The 21,494-nt window shown below is 47.1% G+C and overlaps 1 protein-coding gene across 5 annotated transcripts in view; it reads right to left on the bottom strand.

Moving 5' to 3' along the window:
- Positions 1 to 21,494, bottom strand: part of DACH2 (dachshund family transcription factor 2) — a 535,913-nt gene that overhangs the window by 16,722 nt on the left and 497,697 nt on the right. For all 5 annotated transcript variants that reach the window (XM_068250013.1, XM_068250015.1, XM_068250012.1 and 2 more), the window contains 2 exons: positions 17,277 to 17,420; positions 16,336 to 16,401 (listed from right to left, as the gene is read on the bottom strand). In XM_068250013.1, coding sequence (XP_068106114.1) covers positions 16,336 to 16,401; positions 17,277 to 17,420 — 210 coding nt within the window. The remainder of the gene's footprint in view (positions 1 to 16,335; positions 16,402 to 17,276; positions 17,421 to 21,494) is intronic.

Here is a 21,494-nt window from a genome sequence, read left to right on the forward strand (position 1 = left end):
CAAGTCAGTTACTGTAAACCAATGTTTCATAAATCCACCTCTTAGATTGTGAAAAAAAAAGTATGCTTCCTTTAATGCACATTCCAGTCTTGTACAGCACTATTTCCCCAATGTTAAATAAGCCATTTAACTTAGGCCAGGTCTCCACTTGTGCGTTTTGTGTCAGTTTTTCTGCTCAGAAAATTCGCATAGATTTTAAAACTGTTAGTCAATGCAGCCGTTTCCACTCTATGCGAATTTTCGTACGCGTTCGTAAGCGTGAAAAAATCTGAGGTCCTGTATCATTTTTTCGGACTTCGTGTACGATTCGTGTACAATGCTTTGTATAGGCAATGCGAATTTTCGCGTTACTTACCCGAAAATTCGCATTAGATCCATGGTTACAGGAAGTTGTCAGCAGTCATGACTAAGCTGTTACTAGGCAGATTATGCATATGTAACTAATGCATAAAAACGCATACAAATTTACATGGGAATTTTCACCAATCAGAAAAATCTTATACGATTTTTTGCAGGCGAAAATGTAACGCTACAGTGGAAACGTAGCTTTAGAGGATCTGCAGTGAAAATATGTAATGAATAAAATTGCTTATTGTGTACAGTATTAATGTATAGCAGTGTTCTCCCCAGGCTCTTTTAGCTGGGTGCTCCACTCGGCTAGTTTTGGTGAGTACTCAGCTGTTATCAGCTCACCTCCCCCTATGCTGTAAGCAGACTTGTGCAGAGAAGCGCTGGCCTTCCATTCTGTCATCTCGCCCCACCCGGCTACTTTTTCATGCCACCCGGCTGGAAAAAATATCTGGGGAGAACACTGTATAGATTATTTAGTCAGTGTTTGGCCATTGTAAAATCTTTCCTCTCCCTGATTTACACTCTGGAATATATCACTGGTGGTGACCTCTTTCATCCCAATCAGTAGCTGATACCCCATATACATTTCCTCGAATAGATCATCGGGGGGGGGGGGGGGGGGGGTGGTCTGTATGGCTGATAGTGGTGAAACCCCTCCTACAGTGACAGTTTCCTATCATTGCATTATGGGAAATAATGGCTTTTTCCAACTGCCAACCAAGCCATATCTCACTCAGTACATAGAGCTCTCAGAACATTCTGTACAGATCACTAAACATGTCACTACCATGTGATAAATGTCAGAATGTAAATCAGGGAGAGGAAAGATTTTACTATGGGCAAACACTGACTAAATAATCTATAAATCAATATTGTAAACAATAAGCCATTTTATTCATTGTTATTTTGGCCACTTAACCACTTCCGGCTTGAAGGAGGAAGTGCGCGCTTAGTGAGGCTTGCAATGCGTCCAATAGGCAAGATACGCATAGAAGCCAGCAGCATTTTGGGAAAGTAACCCCTCGTCTCCCAGCCGCACACCTGAGGCAATCAAGCCTTATTTTAATGATTAATTTGAGTAGCTTACTACTCGTGAGCCCATCCCTGCACACGGCTGTCCCCAGTACATGGGAAATAGACGGTGGTTTCGCTGTCTAACAGTCTCCTAGCGGCAATCGCTGCTAGGATACACACACATAGCAAAAGCTGATCACACATAAAAGTGTGTGTAATCACATTTTTTCATGCGTTTGTGATTGGGTTTCCTGCAATCTCAGCGTCACAGCCGTATGATTGCCCCACAATCGTGCGGTAGGTACACTCAGGATCACAATCATCAGTTATAGTGGGAAACCTGCCCTTAAAGGGGAACTGTAACCCAGGATTGAAGTTCATCATAATCAGTAGCTGATACCCCCTTTCCCATGAGAAATCTATTCCTTTTCACAAACAGACCATCAGGGGGCGCTGTATGGCTGATATTGTTGTGAAACCCCTCCCACAGTGTGATGTCATAACCATAGTTCTGACAGTTTCCTGTTTGTGAATCTTGTTGCATTGTGGAAAATAACAGCCATTTCCAACTGCCAAACAACCAGTAACTACCTCTGTGCGTATTATTATTATAGCGGGGCAGCATGGTGGCATAGTGGTTGGCACCCGTTTCGAATCTCAGCCGGGTCAATATCTGCAAGGAGTTTGTATGTTCTCCCCGTGTCTGTGTGGGTTTCCTCCGGGTACTCCGGTTTCTTCCCACATCCACAAAAACATAGATAGGTTAATTGGCTTCCCTCAAAATTGGCCCTAGACTACGACATAGGACTATGGCAGGGATTAGATTGTGAGCCCCTCTGAGGGACAGTCAGTGACAAGACCATATACTCTGTACAGCGCTGAGGAAGATGTCGGCGCTATATAAATATTAAATAATAATAATCGTGCCAACATCTTCTGCAGCGCTGTACAGAGTATATTGTCTTGTCACTAACTGTCCCTCAGAGGGGCTCACAATCCAGTCCGTACTATAGTCATATGTCTATGTATGTATCGTGTAGTGTATATATCATAGTCTAGTGCTAATATAGGGGGAAGCCAATTAACTTATCTGTTTGTTTTTGGGATGTGGGAGGAAACCGGAGCACCCAGAGGAAACACACGCAGACACGTTAAGAACATACAAACTCTGTGCAGATAGTGCCCTGGCTGGGATTCCAACTGAGGACCCAGCGCTGCAAGGCGAGATAGCTAACCACTACGCCGCCGTGTGTATATGTGCATCATACCTTTTAACATATTGCATTGCTAGGGGGTGTGGCTGTAGAGAATGGCAGTTGGTACTGTCTATTTTTTTATTTCATGTCCGTCAGCAGTAAAGATGATGACATGCAGGCTGATTGTGGATCAAAGTGAACACATTACGTGGCAAATATCAATCAATACTTGATGTCTCTTCTATGTTTAAACTTCCCACTTTGCAATGTATTGTGTTATTTTTTTTCTCCCCTTTTCACTTAAATTCCTCTTTAAAGAACTGTCACGAAAATTTTAAAATTTAAAACGCATACATAGAAGAAGTACATTTCTCCCAGAGTAAAATGAGCCATAAATTGCTTCTCTCCTATGTTCCTGTCACCTACAATAAGAAGTAGAAATCTGACATTACCGACAGATTTTGGAGTAGCCCATCTTCTCAAGGGGGGGGGGGGGGGTTCTCAGGGTTTTCTTTATTTTAAAAGCACTTAGTGAATTGCAGTTGCTCCGTCCAACTGCCAAAATAGTGTGCGGCGAGCAGGGAGGCAGGCCAGCATCTTTGTATAAATCATTTTCAGGGAATGTCTTTATAAAGAATAAAGGCCATGCTGAGAATCCCCCATGGAGAGATGGACTAGTCCAAAACCTGTCTGTTCTGTCAGATATCTACTACTTACTGTAAGTGACAGCAACATAAGAGTAATCTATGGCTCATTTTTCTCTGGAAGAAATGTACTTATTTGTATGTGTTTTATAGTTTAAGATTTTCACAACAGTTCCTCTTAAAGGTGCCCATTCCCAAACGATCGACTGTCTGATGCTAGTGATTGATCGGAAACGATTGCTTGGCCCCATGAACGAAGGGGAAAATGACATGCAAGCTGATCATAATTGTTCCAAAATTCAGATTCAGACAGAAGAATCATTCCCCTTTGATCGGCACCATTAAGGGGGCCCTGAGCAGACCTAAAAAAAGAAAACCTGCACTTACCTGGGGCTTCCTCCAGCCCCCAGTAGACCGCAAGGTCCCTCGGCATCCTCTGGGTCCCGTCCGTAGTACCGCTGGTGGCCCCTTTAGTGTGGTGACTTCAGGCGAACACCTGAGCAACTGCGCCTGCACACCCGACTCAATCCCGCACCCTTCGCTGTAACCCTCCTGCGCATGCATGGTTCAGTCTTTCGATAACCGCGCATGCGGCTTACGTGAGTGATAGAGGCGTGCGTGCGCCGTGCAGGCTCCGGACTTCACCTGAAGTCGCTGCACTAACAGGGCCACCAGCGGTACTACAGACGTAACGTAATAGGTCTGCTCACGGTCCCTTTTAAGGGCACCCAATCCGATCGATGTTACGGTTGCGCGTTTGGGAGATTGTATCGTTAAGGGGCTGAAACTTTACTCAAATTTCTCTTCATAGGAGTGACCCAGATTTTAAATGTTGGATTTTGACCTTCGGCGGGTCAGCAGAATCGCAGTGAAGTGTTCCCCTGAGCGACCTCCGCAACAGACGCGCGATTCGCAGCTCAGGAGACCACTTAGCCGCGCAGCGCACTCAAACGTGCCTGACAGCTCCGGTGTTTCCCGCGTACGGAGATTTGTAGGAGTCGCCGGGCGGTAAGCGTATTCATTTATTGAGTTTTCTGCCTAATCAAATATTCATCTCCTCCAGTTTTATTCCATTACAGAGCGAATCGCACAAAGGTGAGCAAAACCGTAGATTTAGTGTAAAGTCTGATGCGACTCTCTGGAGGGAATATCCACTATATAAAAAGTGGTATAAATGATTCCCAGTAACAGTAAAATATGCTTATGGCCCCCCCTGCGCACATTTGCCCGCGCCGTAACTAGCGCTGAAATGCATGAGTGGCTTAATAAGCAGAGGCGTTCGCCGCCGCTTTACGGAGACTAAAGATCTTGCACATTCTCCGACAGCTGAAAACCCTCCAATAATAACCCCGCTCCCTCAGGACGCCAGCTTTACAGCGCAAAACAGCGGCTAAATCACGGCGAAAACAGGCAGGCAACGTCGCTCGTAATTCCACGCTCCGATAGGGCTGCGGCTGTGTGACGGGAGAGGGGACGGGAGCGGCGGAGAGCTGGCTGTGGGTGGCGCTCTGCTGACTAACATAAATAGATGCTTCAAGTGAGAGAATTATGGAGGCTGACATCGCTGATTTCACTGAAAAAAAAAATACTAATTACCCTCTGGCTTTAAAGTAAACTTAAAGGGATACTGTAGCGGGGGTCGGGGGAAAATTAGTTGAACTAACCCGGGGCTTCTAATGCCCCCCCTGCAGACATCCTGTGCCTGTGCAGCCACTCCCCGATGCTCCGGCCCCGCCTCCGGTTCACTTCTGGAATTTCAGACTTTAAAGTCGGAAAACCACTGCGCCTGCGTTGCCGTGTTACAGGCCACAGACCATACTGGGCTTGTGCTGTACACTCCTGGTGACATCAGCGGGGGCGAGGACATGGCAACGCAGGTGCAGTGGTTTTCCGACTTAAAGGGATACTGTAGGGGTCGGGGGAAAATGAGTTGAACTTACCCGGGGGCTTCTAATGCCCCCCCTGCAGACATCCTGTGTTGGCGCAGCCACTCACCGATGCTCCGGCCCCGCCTCCAGTTCACTTCTGGAATTTCTGACTTTAAAGTCTGAAAACCACTGCGCCTGCGTTGCCATGTCCTCGCTCCCGCTGATGTCACCAGGAGCGTACTGCGCAGACACAGACCATACTGGGCCTCAGCAGTACGCTCTTGGTGACATCAGCGGGATCGAGGAGACGGCAACGCAGGCGCAGTGGTTTTCAGAATTTAAAGTCTGAAATTCCAGAAGTGAACCGGAGGCGGGGCCGGAGCATCGGTGAGTGGCTGCGCCAAAACAGGATGTCTGCGGGGGACCGTTAGAAGCCACGGGTAAGTTCAACTCATTTTCCCCTGAACCCCCTACAGTATCCCTTTAAGTCTGAAATTCCAGAAGTGAACCGGAGGCGGGGCCAGAGCATCGGTGAGTGGCTGCGCAGGCACAGGATGTCTGCGGGGGACCATTAGAAGCCCTGGGTAAGTTCAACTCGTTCAACTCATTTTCCCCCGATTCCCCCCCCCCCTTTACAGTATTCCTTTAAAGCGAAAAAGAAGTATGATATAATTAATTGTATATGTAGTACGGATAATAAATGGAACATCAGTAGCAAAGAAAAGTGTCCCATATTTTTATTTTTCAGTTATAGCTTTATTTATAACATTGCATCCTACTGTCACAGTTGCAGTTTTAAAACCACACTCTGTCTTAAGCTATAAAACAAGGCAGAAATAATGAACCTTTGAACTTTCCTGCAGTAAAACCTTATCTCAAGCTGCTTGTCACTATTTATTGCCCGTTCAAGTGCTTCAGAGAACAGGACTGTATTCTACCCAGTGGGTCGAATCACTCAGAGAAGCTCTTTTGCCTAGATAACTGAAGTTTTTTTTTTTTTTTAACTCTTCCTGTACTGGAAACAATATGAGATTATTTTCTTTGCTGCGAATGTTCTATTTCTTTGCTGTACTACACATACAATGTATTATCTCATACGTTTTATTTTCACTTCAGGTTTGCTTTAACTCCAAATCACACTGAGCTGGGTTGGGGGAAAAAAATGTCAGAAGTGATGTTACTTTTGGTATCGCAGAGAAACAGTAAAGATGGAAACCAGCTGAAATATTTTTTTTATTTCATATCCCATTTCTCCTGAATCTGACAGTGAACACTAAAAACGCCAGGATAGGTAAGCTAAATAAGCAATTTCATATTTTACCCGTTTAATATTTGTTTAATTCCCACTACAAGTGGCTTGAATGTCACTTACAAAAGTCACATCCATTTTTACAATCAGCGGCTTTAAGGTGCCAAAACCTCAAATTTAAAACCTAAAAGTAAAAAAACTGACAAGTTACTGCTTATGCACTGCAAGTGGTCCCAAGAGCTAGCGATCAGGCAGCACACACTGCAGCGAGCGCAGAGAGGATGACATTGCAAGTGTTCCCAAGAGCTAGCGATCAGGCAGCACCCGCTGCAGCTAGTGCAGAGAGGATGACATTGCAAGTGGTCCCAAGAGCTAGCGATCAGGCAGCACACGCTGCAGCTAGCGCAGAGAGGATAACTTTGCAAGTGGTCCCAAGAGCTAGCGATCAGGCAGCACACGCTGCAGCTAGCGCAGAGAGGATGACTTTGCAAGTTGTCCCAAGAGCTAGCGATCAGGCAGCACACGCTGCAGCTAGCGCAGAGAGGATGACTTTGCAAGTTGTCCCAAGAGCTAGCGATCAGGCAGCACACGCTGCAGCTAGCGCAGAGAGGATGACATTGCAAGTGGTCCAAAGAGCTAGCGATCAGATGGAGTACACTGCAGCGAGCGCAGAGAGGATGACTTTGCAAGTGGTCCCAAGAGCTAGCGATCAGGCAGCACACGCTGCAGCTAGCGCAGAGAGGATGACTTTGCAAGTGGTCCCAAGAGCTAGCGATCAGGCGGCACACACTGCAGCTAGCGCAGAGAGGATAACTTTGCAAGTGGTCCCAAGAGCTAGCGATCAGGCAGCACACGCTGCAGCTAGCGCAGAGAGGATGACTTTGCAAGTTGTCCCAAGAGCTAGCGATCAGGCAGCACACGCTGCAGCTAGCACAGAGAGGATAACTTTGCAAGTGGTCCCAAGAGCTAGCGATCAGGCAGCACACGCTGCAGCTAGCGCAGAGAGGATGACTTTGCAAGTTGTCCCAAGAGCTAGCGATCAGGCAGCACACGCTGCAGCTAGCGCAGAGAGGATGACTTTGCAAGTTGTCCCAAGAGCTAGCGATCAGGCAGCACACGCTGCAGCTAGCGCAGAGAGGATGACATTGCAAGTGGTCCAAAGAGCTAGCGATCAGATGGAGTACACTGCAGCGAGCGCAGAGAGGATGACTTTGCAAGTGGTCCCAAGAGCTAGCGATCAGGCAGCACACGCTGCAGCTAGCGCAGAGAGGATGACTTTGCAAGTGGTCCCAAGAGCTAGCGATCAGGCGGCACACACTGCAGCTAGCGCAGAGAGGATGACATTGCAAGTGGTCCAAAGAGCTAGCGATCAGATGGAGTACACTGCAGCGAGCGCAGAGAGGATGACTTTGCAAGTGGTCCCAAGAGCTAGCGATCAGGCAGCACACGCTGCAGCTAGCACAGAGAGGATAACTTTGCAAGTGGTCCCAAGAGCTAGCGATCTGCACTGAGGCGCTACACCTGCTATTGCTGAAATTCTGTCTTGTCCCCATTTTTATTGCCTGATGAAGCGGGCTGGGCCTGCGAAACGCGTTGCACTGTTTTGGGGTACTAATTAATAAATGTGACTACTATTCAGACAGTCTTTCGTGTCTGCTTTATGGAGGTAAGTCCACCACTTCCTCCCAGCAAATTTTAAAGTTTTTATCCACTTTTCTCCTGCTGGCGCCTCTGTTCCCCGTTTGCTGTACCGTGTCCACCCCTGGTGGAGGGGTGATCTACCCCCTTTCGCATCTACAGAGAGCGACTTCTTATCCCTGAGTGAGGACAGGTCTAATCTCCTCACCTGCCTATACAGTGGTTGCCTGTGTGGTAACCCATGTTTGTGAGTATAATTTTCTCACGATAACCTTTACTTCATTTATGCTTAACATACTACACTATATTGGGCTCTCGGTTTCTCTACACTTTAGCGCAGAGAGGATGACATTGCAAGTGGTCCCAAGAGCTAGCGATCAGGCAGCACACGCTGAAGCGAATGCAGAGAGGATGACATTGCAAGTGGTCCCAAGAGCTAGCGATCAGGCGGCACACACTGCAGCTAGCGCAGAGAGGAAGACATTGCAAGTGGTCCCAAGAGCTAGCAATCCGGCTGCACCCACTGTGGCAAAATCAGAGTATGACATGGATGCAGCGATCTTGGGTAAAGGCCCCTGTGTGCGGCGGGCACTTTAACGCCAGCGCAGAGCAGGATGCTCAATAATTCACCAGCCGGCCGCCTCCCACATGCTGACTGGCAGAACAGAGCCTTATGCTTACAAGCCTCCGCTGCGGTCTACAGCTAAACCTACAAGTCATCCCATTATGTGAATAAGATGTAAATGCATTTCTAAACATGCTTTAAAACACTAACTGAATTAAGTCTCCGGGATGGCGTGTCATCAGAAGACGAGAGGCTTAATCAGCTTATCTCCGCATCAGCATTCCGGGCTGTGCGCTACTAAAAGCCGTACGGTATTACTGAGACTCCCTGGAGAGGAAGTGATATGCACTCCCTGCATCTAGACACATAGTGCGCAGGTCTGCTGGGACACTGGGGTAGCCCACAACACCTCCTGCATCTAGACACACAGTGCGCGGGTCTGCTGGGACATTGGGGTAGCCCACAACACCTCCTGCATCTAGACACACAGTGTGCGGGTCTGCTGGGACACTGGGGTAGCCCACAACACCTCCTGCATCTAGACACACAGTGCGCGGGTCTGCTGGGACACTGGGGTAGCCCACAACACCTCCTGCATCTAGACACACAGTGCGCGGGTCTGCTGGGACATTGGGGTAGCCCACAACACCTCCTGCATCTAGACACACAGTGTGCGGGTCTGCTGGGACACTGGGGTAGCCCACAACACCTCCTGCATCTAGACACACAGTGCGCGGGTCTGCTGGGACACTGGGGTAGCCCACAACACCTCCTGCACCTAGACACACCGTGCGCGGGTCTGCCGGGACATTGGGGTAGCCCACAACACCTCCTGCATCTAGACACACCATTCGCGGGTCTGCTGGGACACTGGGGTATCCCCTAACACCTCCTGCATCTAGACACACCATTCGCGGGTCTGCTGGGACACTGGGGTATCCCCTAACACCTCCTGCATCTAGACACTATGTGTGCGGAACTGCCGGGGTATCCCCTAACACCTCCTGCACCTAGACACACCGTGCACGGGTCTGCTGGGACATTGGGGTATCCCCTAACACCTCCTGCATCTAGACACACAGTGCGCGGGTCTGCCGGGACATTGGGGTAGCCCACAACACCTCCTGCATCTAGACACACAGTGCGCGGGTCTGCCGGGACATTGGGGTAGCCCACAACACCTCCTGCATCTAGACACACAGTGCGCGGGTCTGCCGGGACATTGGGGTAGCCCACAACACCTCCTGCATCTAGACACACCGTGCGCGGGTCTGCCGGGAGACCGGGGTATCCCCTAACACCTCCTGCATCTAGACACACCATGCGCGGGTCTGCCGGGACATTGGGGTAGCCCACAACACCTCCTGCATCTAGACACACCATGCGCAGGTCTGCTGGGACACTGGGGTATCCCCTAACACCTCCTGCATCTAGACACACCGTGCGCGGGTCTGCCGGGAGACCGGGGTATCCCCTAACACCTCCTGCATCTAGACACACAGTGCGCGGGTCTGCCGGGACATTGGGGTAGCCGACAACACCTCCTGCATCTAGACACACCATGCGCGGGTCTGCTGGGACACTGGGGTATCCCCTAACACCTCCTGCATCTAGACACACCGTGCGCGGGTCTGCCGGGAGACCGGGGTATCCCCTAACACCTCCTGCATCTAGACACACAGTGCGCGGGTCTGCCGGGACATTGGGGTAGCCGACAACACCTCCTGCATCTAGACACACCATGCGCGGGTCTGCTGGGACACTGGGGTATCCCCTAACACCTCCTGCATCTAGACACACCGTGTGCGGAACTGCCGGGGTATCCTCAAACACCTCTTACATGTAGATGCGCCACACCTACAAACACCTCCTGCACCTAGACACACTGAGGCCGGATCTGCCTTGCTATCCCCAAACACCTCCTGCATCTAAAAGCGCCACACCTACAAACACCTCCACTTAGACACACTGAGGCCGGATCTGCCGGGTTATCGGCAAACACCTCCTGCACCTTGACACACTGAGGCCGGATCTGCCGGGTTATCGGCAAACACCTCCTGCACCTAGACACACTGAGGCCGGATCTGCCGGGTTATCGGCAAACACCTCCTGCACCTAGACACACTGAGGCCGGATCTGCTGGGTTATCAGCAAACACCTCCTGCATCTAGACACACAGTGGCCGGATCTGCCGGGGTTTCCCCAAACACCTCCTGCATCTAGACGCACCACACGTACACACTGCGCACGCAAACACCTCCTGCACCTGGACACTCCACGCCCACAAATGCCTCCTGCACCTAGACACCACGCCCACAAACACCTCCTGCACCTAGACACACCACGCCCAAAAACACCTCCTGCACCTAGACACACCACGCCCACAAACACCTCCAGCACCTAGACACACCGCGCCCATAAACACTTCCTGCACCTAGATACACCGCGCCTGCAAACACTTCCTGCACCTAGAAACATTGTGCCCCAAAACACCGCATGTACCTAGACACACCGCTCCACAAACACCTTCTGCACCTACACACACACACCACGCCCACAAACACCTTCTGCACCTACACACAACACGCTCACAAACACCTCCTGCACCTAGACACAATGAGGCCGGATCTGCCAGGTTATCGGCAAACACCTCCTGCACTCAGACGTGTCCACAAAGGCACCTACACACACCACGCCCACAAACACCTCCTGCGCCTGGACACTCCACGCCCACAAACACCTCCTGCACCTGGACACTCCACACCCACAAATGCCTCCTGCACCTGGACACACTGCTCCCACAAACACCTCCTGCACCTAAACACAGGCAACCAGGCCCAGATTTACATCACTTGAGCTTATAGGCACAGAGGTCCTGGCACGCTAGACTCCGCCCTCCATGCATCTACAAACTCCTGTCGAACCACTGGCTGGCCCAGCTGTCATTTCTCCCTTACCTGTCATAGCTACAGGTGTCCCTTTGCATTAGTTAGCCAGAGGTACCCTCAGAAATCTCGTAATTTACTATATAACATTCACTGAAATCAAAACGTGGACAGTACAATACATGTGTTATGTAAGTAGATCAAGTATTTATCTACTAATATATGTGTTTTTTTCCCTGGCATAGTATGGCTGATCCTACTGCTTTAAAGGTTCACATTAAACATTGTACAACCCCTTCCAAAATGTAAGTAGACAGAATCTCCTCACTTGTAATCTCCTCACAAATGTAAGTATGGTGCAGAGAAACCGCTAAGTTGGGGACACAAAAGAATGATTGGTAGTCCGAGTTGCCCCTTAACCCCCCACCCCTTTACCACCACCGTCTCTGATCTGTGGGCAGGCCAATGTTTTCAGGAGGGGAGTACGACAGCTTATTGTGCGACCACAGAGTCTGGCGGCTGGGACATCCGGTGGCCCACCTGGGACATGTTTGTGCTGAGGACGAGGGTCCCTAATTCTTGTCTCTGGTCACTGTAAGCAGTGGTCACATGATCTCTCCAACCGTCACTTGCTTTCCTCCATACAGTGCCATTTAATCCCTCCAACAATATCCTCCTTTCTGATATCCAGCCACATCCATCCACAGGCGCTTGGCTCACCGAGGACCTTATCTAGTTGCTCCTTAATTGCCTGATGAAGCAGGATTGCACCTGCAAAAGGCGTTGCATCGTGGAGTAGTCACAGGTTTTTATTATTGAACTGAAACCAACAAAATAGTGTCTTCTGTTGGGAAGGTGATTCCCCCACTACCTCCCATTTTACAATTTTTAGTATAAGCTGTTTTTATTCTTTTGGTGCCTCTGTTCAAGTTTACGGTATTACTATCATGCACATAACCTCTCCAGCGATAACTTGTTTTTGTTTTTTACAAGTTTTGAAGGACGTTGCTTATATAAAATGTCTTCCTTGCGATAATATAATACCAAAATTTAAGGCGTAAACACCATGCCAGAAAACAGTCCGGGTCTCGACGCGGCCGTAAAACGCGGTTATTTTGTGTTCAGCAGTTCACGTTACCGCTGTTCATACTAATTAATTAAAGGAGCTGTTTGCCTAATGTGCAAACAGGGAGCGTCAGTAAGCGAACAGGCTCTCAGATCCGCAGCAATCGGGGGCGCCGGCAATCAAACGTAATGAAATCGCTTGTCAGTGCTAAGCTTGCAAAAACGGCCGCGTTTGACTGGGGAGTAAAAGGATTATAATTAGATTTTCAATAGGATAATAACGGAATGGGAGAGAGCTGTAAAGGGGAAATATTACGGAGTTGGCTAATGGCTGACTCCGATCGCTTTCGTTTTAGGTCGTTTTTTTTCCCCTCTCTTATCAGAGCTCTTGTAAGCGGCGCTAATTTAATTTGCTCTTACTTGGAAGAGGGAAAAAAAACACAGCACTCCTTCAATCGCACTTCAATGCTATTTGCAAATATCATTGATTTCAAGGTGCTTTTAGCAACACTCAATGGTTATTTTATGCAAAGCGGCGTGGAGCGGCAGACACGGGCGATGGCTGCGGTTTGGAGGGGAGTTTTAGCTGACGACGGGGTGATTGGATGGGACAGGTGCTGGTTTACGCTCCAACAACACATCGTATTGATCACTTGTGAAGATTTGTGTTGAACAAGTCAAGGGGATGGGTGTATTCCTTGTGGAGGCTCAGGGGTGTTAAAACAAACCATGGACCCCCCCCCCCCCCGGGAAAAATCTCTTGGGGGCCCCATCTCCATACATTCCTCTACACTGGTCGGTCTATAATTGGGAGTATAGGATTAGCCAAACCTCTGTAATCTGAGTCCTGCCCGCGAGAGCATCAGAGCCAATTGCAATGTAGATCCCCAGTTCCCGATTGGATGCTGGGTCCTCCTGCCGGCCACCTGATTGGTGGTAGCGGCTTTCACTGGTCCCGCCCGCACATGTATCAGAGTCAATCGTAGGGACTTAACAAGTAGGCTCCAATGATTGGCCAGAACAGGGGCAGATTGCTTCCTGATAGGTGACAGACCACGTGTGCTGATCAGTACGTCTGACAGGCAGCTGCTGGGGGAGGAAGAGACGGGGTCTTGTTGACGGAGGAAGAAAGATGTCCCCCTCTATGTCGAGGACATAGCACTGCCTCCTCTGCTCTACTACTGCTGCCAGGGACATACCTCCTACTCCACTCCATAACTACATAGGAGGAGTAGGCCCCCTGCCGTTGCAGAGGATGCAGGATCTATTGTTACGCCGCTGCAGAGGGGTTATTAACTAAGAGCGTTGAACTTAAAACCAGCTGACTGTTTAGAAATGGTGAGATGTTCCAGGCCTTCATTTTTCTTTTTTTTTAATCAAACAAGATTTATTAATAAATTCAATGCACAAATATATATAGATATATACATCCTTATAGATTATTACAAGAAAAAGGATAATGTAAGTGTAAAACCTATGGAGCATCCAATTTACAAGCACAGAACAGGCTAGTAGAGAGAAATGTACAGTTAAAAGAAAAAAAAAAAAACACCCCACCATTCCTCCTCCAAAAAGTCTACCCCTGATTAAATCAAAGTCGGCCACTTCAGGATTATCCAACCATTTGTTCCAAATATTTTCAAACAGAGCCCCATTACCCCTATGCATATGCAGTAGTTTTTCCAATTTAAAGTACTCATTAAAGTGGTCTAACACCCAGCATTTCAACTTTGCTTTAAAAGATTGCTTACAGCTTAGAAACTATTATTCCAGATTTTTTTTAGCGGAAATTCACTTAATGGGTTCAACATGACATTTTAGTGTTGCATTTAGCTAGAAATCCTCATCCGTGCTGAGGTTTAGATACAAATGTATCTATTTACAATGTAAATAAACAAACACCTCTCAGAGAGCACAGAGGGCTTCCCTGACAGGCTTTTCAGAGGTCTCTTTGCATTCCAAACAAAGATACATTTGTATCTAAACCTCAGCACAGAAGCGGATTTCTAGCTAAATGCAAAACTAAAATGTCATGTTTAACCCATTCAGTGAATTTCTGCTTAAAAAAAAAATCTGGCATAATAGTTTCTAAGCTGTAAGCAATCTTTTAAAGCAAAGTTGTAATGCTGGGTGTTAGACCGCTTTAAGTTGTTTAACCCACTGTGTATAAGTAGGGGGGGCTTCATCAATCCAATGCTTAAGAATTAATAATCTAGCTTGGAAAAGACTTCTATGAATTGCAATAAGGGATACCGGTTTAGGATAAGAAAGGTCAGCGGCACTAAGGATACAGGTGTTAAAATCATTTGTTATTTCGGTTTGAAAAATTTCGGACAAAGTAGTAGTAATCACTCCTCAATATCTATGCAATTTGGGACAGTTCCACAACATATGCAAAAGATCCCCATGATCCCGCTGACACCTAGGACAAAGAGGATCTTCTCCTAAGCCTATCTTGTATAATCTTTTGGGCGTAAACAAAGCAGGCCTTCATTTTTCAGAGGAGAGCGGAAGCAAGAAAATGGGGAAGGGGGTATGTATGCTAAAGTAAAGCAAACCTCAGACTCATACTTACCTAAGGTCCAGGGGGGCGGAGAGGAAGACAAGGGGACATGAGAAGCCTCTACAGGACCTAGAGGATTCCCTCTTCTGCGGTAAGTATGTGTTTCTTAAAGGGGCACTATAGTGAAAAATTGTAAAATTTTATAATATGTGCAAACCTATACACATAAGAAGTACATTTTTTCCAGAGTAAAATGAGCCATAAATTAATTTTCTCCTATGTTGCTGTCACTTACAGTAGGTAGCAGAAATCTCACAGAAGCGACAGGTTTTGGACTAGTCCATCTCTTCATGGGGGATTCTCAGGGATTTATTTATTTTCAAAAGCACTTAGTGAATGGCAGTTGCTCTGTCCTACTGCCAAAAAACTGTGTAGCACGCAGTGAAGCTGGCCAGCATAAATCTTTTTTAGGGACTATCTTAATAAAGTATAAAAGCCTTGCTGAGAATCCCCTACAAGGAGATGGACTAGTCCAAAACCTGTCGCTTCTGTCAGAATTCTACTACCTACTGTAAGTGACAGCAACATGGGAGAACAGTAATTTATGGCTAATTTTACTCTGGAAAAAATGTACTTCTTATTTGTCTATGTTTGTACATATTTGAAATTTTACAATTTTGTTGCCATAGTGCCCCTTTAACCTGGGATTTGGCTCGAGTTTGCTTACATTTTCTTTTAGGTTTGCTTGGATTTTTTAGCCACTTGTTTAGTCTGGCATTTATGAACACCTGACTATTTTCTCTGTAACACAGTCCAGCCTGCAACCCTGTGCTGATCTGAGACTTAACTATGTGCTTTGAGTCCTATGGGAGAAAAATGCTTTGAAAATGGACCAGTGGAATACAATACAAAAACACTGGTCATTTGTAAACTACCTACATTTGCATAAAAATGAGATTTTCATAACTCTGCATCAAGTCAGGATCGTTTGCATGTCACAGACCGGTCGTCCGGCCCAATAAGCTGATTGGACGTGTGAAGCAGTTATTGGAGCGGACGCCGGGGGCTATAGTGACCGCCTCGCTTCTCTACATTCGCACATCGCACGTGAGAAAGGCTCTGCGTCCGTCACAAATCCCGGGCAGCTGAGGAAGGTCGAGCGGACGGCGGCTGCGGAGAGGGCAGCGGAGCCATCGCTAATATTCGCCAGCTGCTTCTCATCGCCCATAAATCAGGGGGTTATCGTGTTTTATGTCCTCAGGAAGACCCGGGCAATAAAAGACAATATGACAAGCTCAATCCCAGAGGCTTTGCTGGAAGAGGATGTAATCCGACCAGGGGATGACGGGGGGCTTACCTTGCATTGGGGGGCTGTCGTGCTGCGACCCGTTGTGTTCCGGCTCAATCTCGGGAATGCAGGCGTCTGAAAGAGGTGAGATAAAGAAAGTTTATTGACACGTTTACAAGACTTGCACTGATCAGCCCACACAAGGGCGGCATTACAGCACTAAAAGTTTTCCTGGCAGAATACAGCTTAGGAGGGCAGGGAGAGATAAAATACAAAAACTATTGACCTTTTTCTGACTCTTGGCCACTCAATAGGCTGCCACTAATTAAAACATTCAACCTACTTTTTAAATGTTTAAATATAAAAAAGAACCAATGGATACTTAGAGACACTGAAGCAAAATTAAAAAAAAATGATACGATTTGTATGTGTAGAGCAGCTAAGAAATAAAACATTAGGAGCAGAGACATTAGTCTCATATTGTTTCCAGTACAGGAAGAGTTGAGAAACTCCAGTTATCTATGCAAAAGAGCCATTGAGCTCCGCAGAGAGCTCAGTCTTCTGAAGCTTGTTATCTCAACTGTCAGTCACTGTATTCTTTTTCTCTGCAGAGGACAGTTCAAAAGTTCACTGGCCTGCTCTGTAAAATCATTTAGAATGCTGAGTAGTGTGTAAACTGCAAATGTTAGAGAATGATGCAATGTTATAAAAAACACTATATAACTTAAAATAAAAATATGAGAATATTTTCTTTGCTACTAATCTTCTAGTAATTATCCGTAATACACAACCAATTCATTTTAACATCCTTTTTTTTTCCACTTAAGTATCTCTTTAAAGTAATTTTTAGGAGTCGAAGGATAAATATAATAGTTTATTTCATCAGTGTATTTTCACCTCGGGTTAACTTTAAACATTATTGCTTCTGGGACTGGAGTGATATATGCAGTATCTGTGGCAGTTGTCAGCCAGTAATCTCCCCATTCACAGACACAAGATGAGGACATTACCGTTTAACATTCGGAGGCCGTCCCCCGTTGTGGCTTGCTTAAGTGCCTGCTCCACTTGTTCCCGCCGCTTCGACTCGAACTCCAAGGCCTCCTGTAATTTTCTCTTCGCCTTCTTCTCCTTCTTCAAGCGCTTTTGAATGGTAGCTGAAAGACAGAGGAAATTACAGCCGTTACAGGTGCTCTCTGAGGACTATCCCCCCCCACAAAGGGCTCCTTGCTTCTCCCGCCTGGAGTCACGCGCGTCAGGCTGGAGGGGGCCGCTTCGCTCTGAGGACTATCCCCCCACAAAGGGCTCCTTGCTTCTCCCGCCTGGAGTCACGCGCGTCGGGCTGGAGGGGGCCGCTTCGCTCTGAGGACTATCCCCCCACAAAGGGCTCCTTGCTTCTCCCGCCTGGAGTCACGCGCGTCGGGCTGGAGGGGGCCGCTTCGCTCTGAGGACTGTCCCCCCACAAAGGGCTCCTTGCTTCCCCCGCCTGGAGTCACGCGCTTCGCTCTGAGCGGACGCTATAATCGCTTTCTGCTGGTGATAGCGGCGCAAGATCAACAACGCCGCTGCAATCTGTTGAAGATTTACAGCGTCTGAGCATCGCGGGGAGATGGGCCTGGAGGAAACTAGTTTTTCTTGTTCTGTCTTTTTGGGTGTACTTTTTGTTTTGTTGCAGGGAATTCTACTGATCTCTCGGTACGTAGAAATGACCAGCGACCCGCAGGAACTCTCGCGGTCGGATCTCTAATGCAAGAATTTAATAATAAACAAATGCGTGTTTTTTGAATCTTTGCCAAATTAGCTTAATCGACAACTACTAAAGCTGAACCAAAAACATTTTCTTAACCCCTTGCGGACCTCGATGATTGAAATCTACGCCATGTTTTGGTCCTGCTATTCCTGACAGGGCGTAGATTTCAATCATCCCGCCGCATACTCCCATCATGTCGCTCTCGCCTTGCCATCAGTATGACAGCAGAGCTCTGTGAGCCGGTCAGGAGCAGATTTCATTGGTTCCTGACCCCATGAACACTGTGAGCCAATCACATTAAAACGCATATATGTGCATTAGTGGAGACAGGCCCTAAAAGAATAGTTGGCTTTCAACAAATTGGTCTTAGACTGAAGTGGGAACATTATGACTACAGCAGGGACACTAGCTTGTGAGCACCTCTGAGGACAGTAAGTGACATGACTATGTACTCTGTACAGTGCTGCAGAAGATGTCAGTGCTATATAAATACATAATAATAATAATAATATGGTAGGACATTAGACTATGACTATGGTAGGATTAGAATATGAGCTCCTCTGAGGACAGTGAGTGACATGACTATGTACTCTGTAATGTGCTGCAGAAGATGTCACTGCTATATAAATACATAATAATAATAATAATAATAATAATAATAATATGGTAGGACATTACACTGTGACTATGGTAGGGATTAGAGTGTGAGCTCCTCTCAGGACAGTCAGTGACATGACTATGTACTCTGTAATGTGCTGCAGAAGGTGTCAGTGCTATATAAATATATAATAATAATATGGTAGGACATTTGACTATGACTATGGTAGGATTAGAGTGTGAGCTCCTCTGAGGACAGTCAGTGACATGGCTATGTACTCTGTAAAGTGCTGCAGAAGATGTCAGTGCTATATAAATACATAATAATAATATGGGAGGACATTAGACAATGACTATGGTAGGATTAGATTGTGAGCTCCTCTGAGGACAGTCAGTGACATGGCTATGTACTTTAAGTGCTGCAGAAAATGTCAGCGGTGTATAAATGCATAATAAATATTAACAACACTAATAATTATCATAATAGCACGTGCCGATTGAACGTTTAATTATTATTATTATACACACTTTTACAGTGATTGCATTTGCATTTTCATTTCTACTGATATATTCAGGTGTACGTATTCAGCAGCAATAATGTTTTATACTTATTCATAATAAAATTGATATCCTTTTTGCTATAATAACAAAATGTGCAACATCCAAACCTTTTACAAATCTATTATTGTGAAAAAAAAAATGTTTATTTCTTTATTGGAAAAACAGACGTTTGCCTTCTTAAAACAGAAGGTACAGTATTTACAATTATTCAGATTGGAGGGAACTCTGAGATGTCTTTTCGGTCTCTTTTAGCCCCTTGCACACTGCTGGGTGTTCTGGTTCACCATGAGCTTGCTGGGTACTCTGTTCCTTTCTTGGAAAGCTTTAGATTGTAAGCTCACAAGGGCAGGGCTCTCTCACCGCTTCCGGTCTTGGAATCTCATATACATCTTGTTCATCAAGTTACATTTGTCACTGTAATTACTATCTCTACCAATTCTGTATTATATATTAACTAGTATATTAACTAGTAGACCCAAGCCCGTTTAAAAATGGGCTCTAGGTCTGTTTTTTTAAACTTCGCATGCGCGCACACCTGCCGTGCCCATGCGCACATCCGCTGCTTGTGCACCCGGCGCTCGTGTGGGCGCACGCACCCGTCCACCTGCGCACACGCCTGCCCGGCTCACTGACCGGGTCCGTGCTGTGCACATGCGCTGTAGCAAAAAGCACGGACACGGGTTTTACTATAGAGGATGCCTATATTTGGTGATCACCACTGTCTGTAATATGAATCCCATGTTGGCTTCTTACTCTGCACAGTGCCACGGAATATGTTGGCGCTCTATACGTCGATGGTGATAAAAAAAAAGATTAAATGCTGGGACCTTACAAGCATATTCAACAAGGCGCTCATGTGTAAAAATATATATATAAACTTCTAATAGTTAAAATAAAAATGAGAAGTTATCTCTTACCTCTCATGATGACGAAAAAACGCCAGTAGTACTGGAAAAGAATTCCCCCCCCCCCCAAAAAAAAATAGACAACACATTTAAATGGTACTATCCCACTTCCTCAGGTCAGTAAACAGTGCCTTGTTGCAAGGTGAATAGGATATATGGGTGCCTCTGATAATGCTGCTCACAGCCTCTCTGTTCTATAAATAGAAGTCTAGAAGTGCCCATTCGACTTCTATTTATAGGACAGAGCAGCATTATCAGAGGTGCCCATGTCCTATTCGCAGGGCTGGATTTACTATAAGGCAATGTCGGCAGGTGCCTACAGGCGCCTGATGATGGAAAGGCGGCTCACTCCCTTCCCAGAGCGCCTCCCTCCTGCCTTCCCCATGCAGAGTGTAAATGAGAGGTTACTCACCCAGCTCTCTGCATTCCACTGACGAGATCTCCCTTCAGTCAGGAGAACTTCTAACTACTAAACCTCCTTGCCGGTTATCCTGAGCTCAGCTCGGGGCAACCTGCGCAGGAGGATTTCTCAGGCCCTGCTGGGCAGATTTGCATAATTTTTTTTTTTTGTTACATGCAGCTAGCACTTTGCTAGCTGCTTGTAACATCCGATCGCCGCCGATTCGCCGCGCTGCCCCCCCCTCCAGACCCCTTGCGCAGCCTGGCCAATCAGTGCCAGGCAGCGCTGAGGGGTGGATCGGGATTCCCTCTGATGTCCCGACGTCTATGACGTCGGTGACATCATCCCGCCCTGTCGCCATGGCGACCGGGGAAGCCCAGCAGGAAATCCTATTCTGAACGAGATTTCCTGCTTACTCTGATCGCCGGAGGCGATCGGAGTGGGTAGGGGGATGCCGCTGCTCAGCGGCTAAAAAGTGCTGCGCCGCCCCCTTGCCGTCACAATTGGAGCGGCAACGGGGTTAATACTGAGTGTACCTCTGGCTACCTAATGCTAAGGGGCATCTGTAGCTACCTATGATGGGCAAGTTAAGTAAGGATGGCGTGGCAGCTGGGACAGCCAGCACACTTGTGGTGCGGTTCGGTGGATGTTTGCAGGTTCATGGAGGGCGGAGTCTAGTGTGGCAGGACGTGTGCCTGTAGGCTCCTGTGAGGTAAATCCGGGCCTGCCTATTCGCCTTGCTGCAAGGCACTGTGTATTCATCTGAGGAAGCAGTCTCATAACTGTGAAATGCGTTGTCTGATGTGTGTTTGGAATAAATACTTTTCCAGTACTACTGCTGTTTTTGTTGTCAGGAGAGGTAAGCGATTACCTCTCATTCTTATCTGAACTATTAGAAGTTTTTATATATTATTACACTTGGGCGCCTTCATCCTTACAAGTATCCAGATAAACCATAGTTTGGAGTTTTTTTCCCCCCTGAAAACTACAAACCCAGGAGAGCGACCATCAAGCAAAA

The sequence above is a fragment of the Hyperolius riggenbachi genome, chromosome 8 (genome assembly GCF_040937935.1).
Source record: "Hyperolius riggenbachi isolate aHypRig1 chromosome 8, aHypRig1.pri, whole genome shotgun sequence".
Classification (NCBI taxonomy): domain Eukaryota; kingdom Metazoa; phylum Chordata; class Amphibia; order Anura; family Hyperoliidae; genus Hyperolius; species Hyperolius riggenbachi.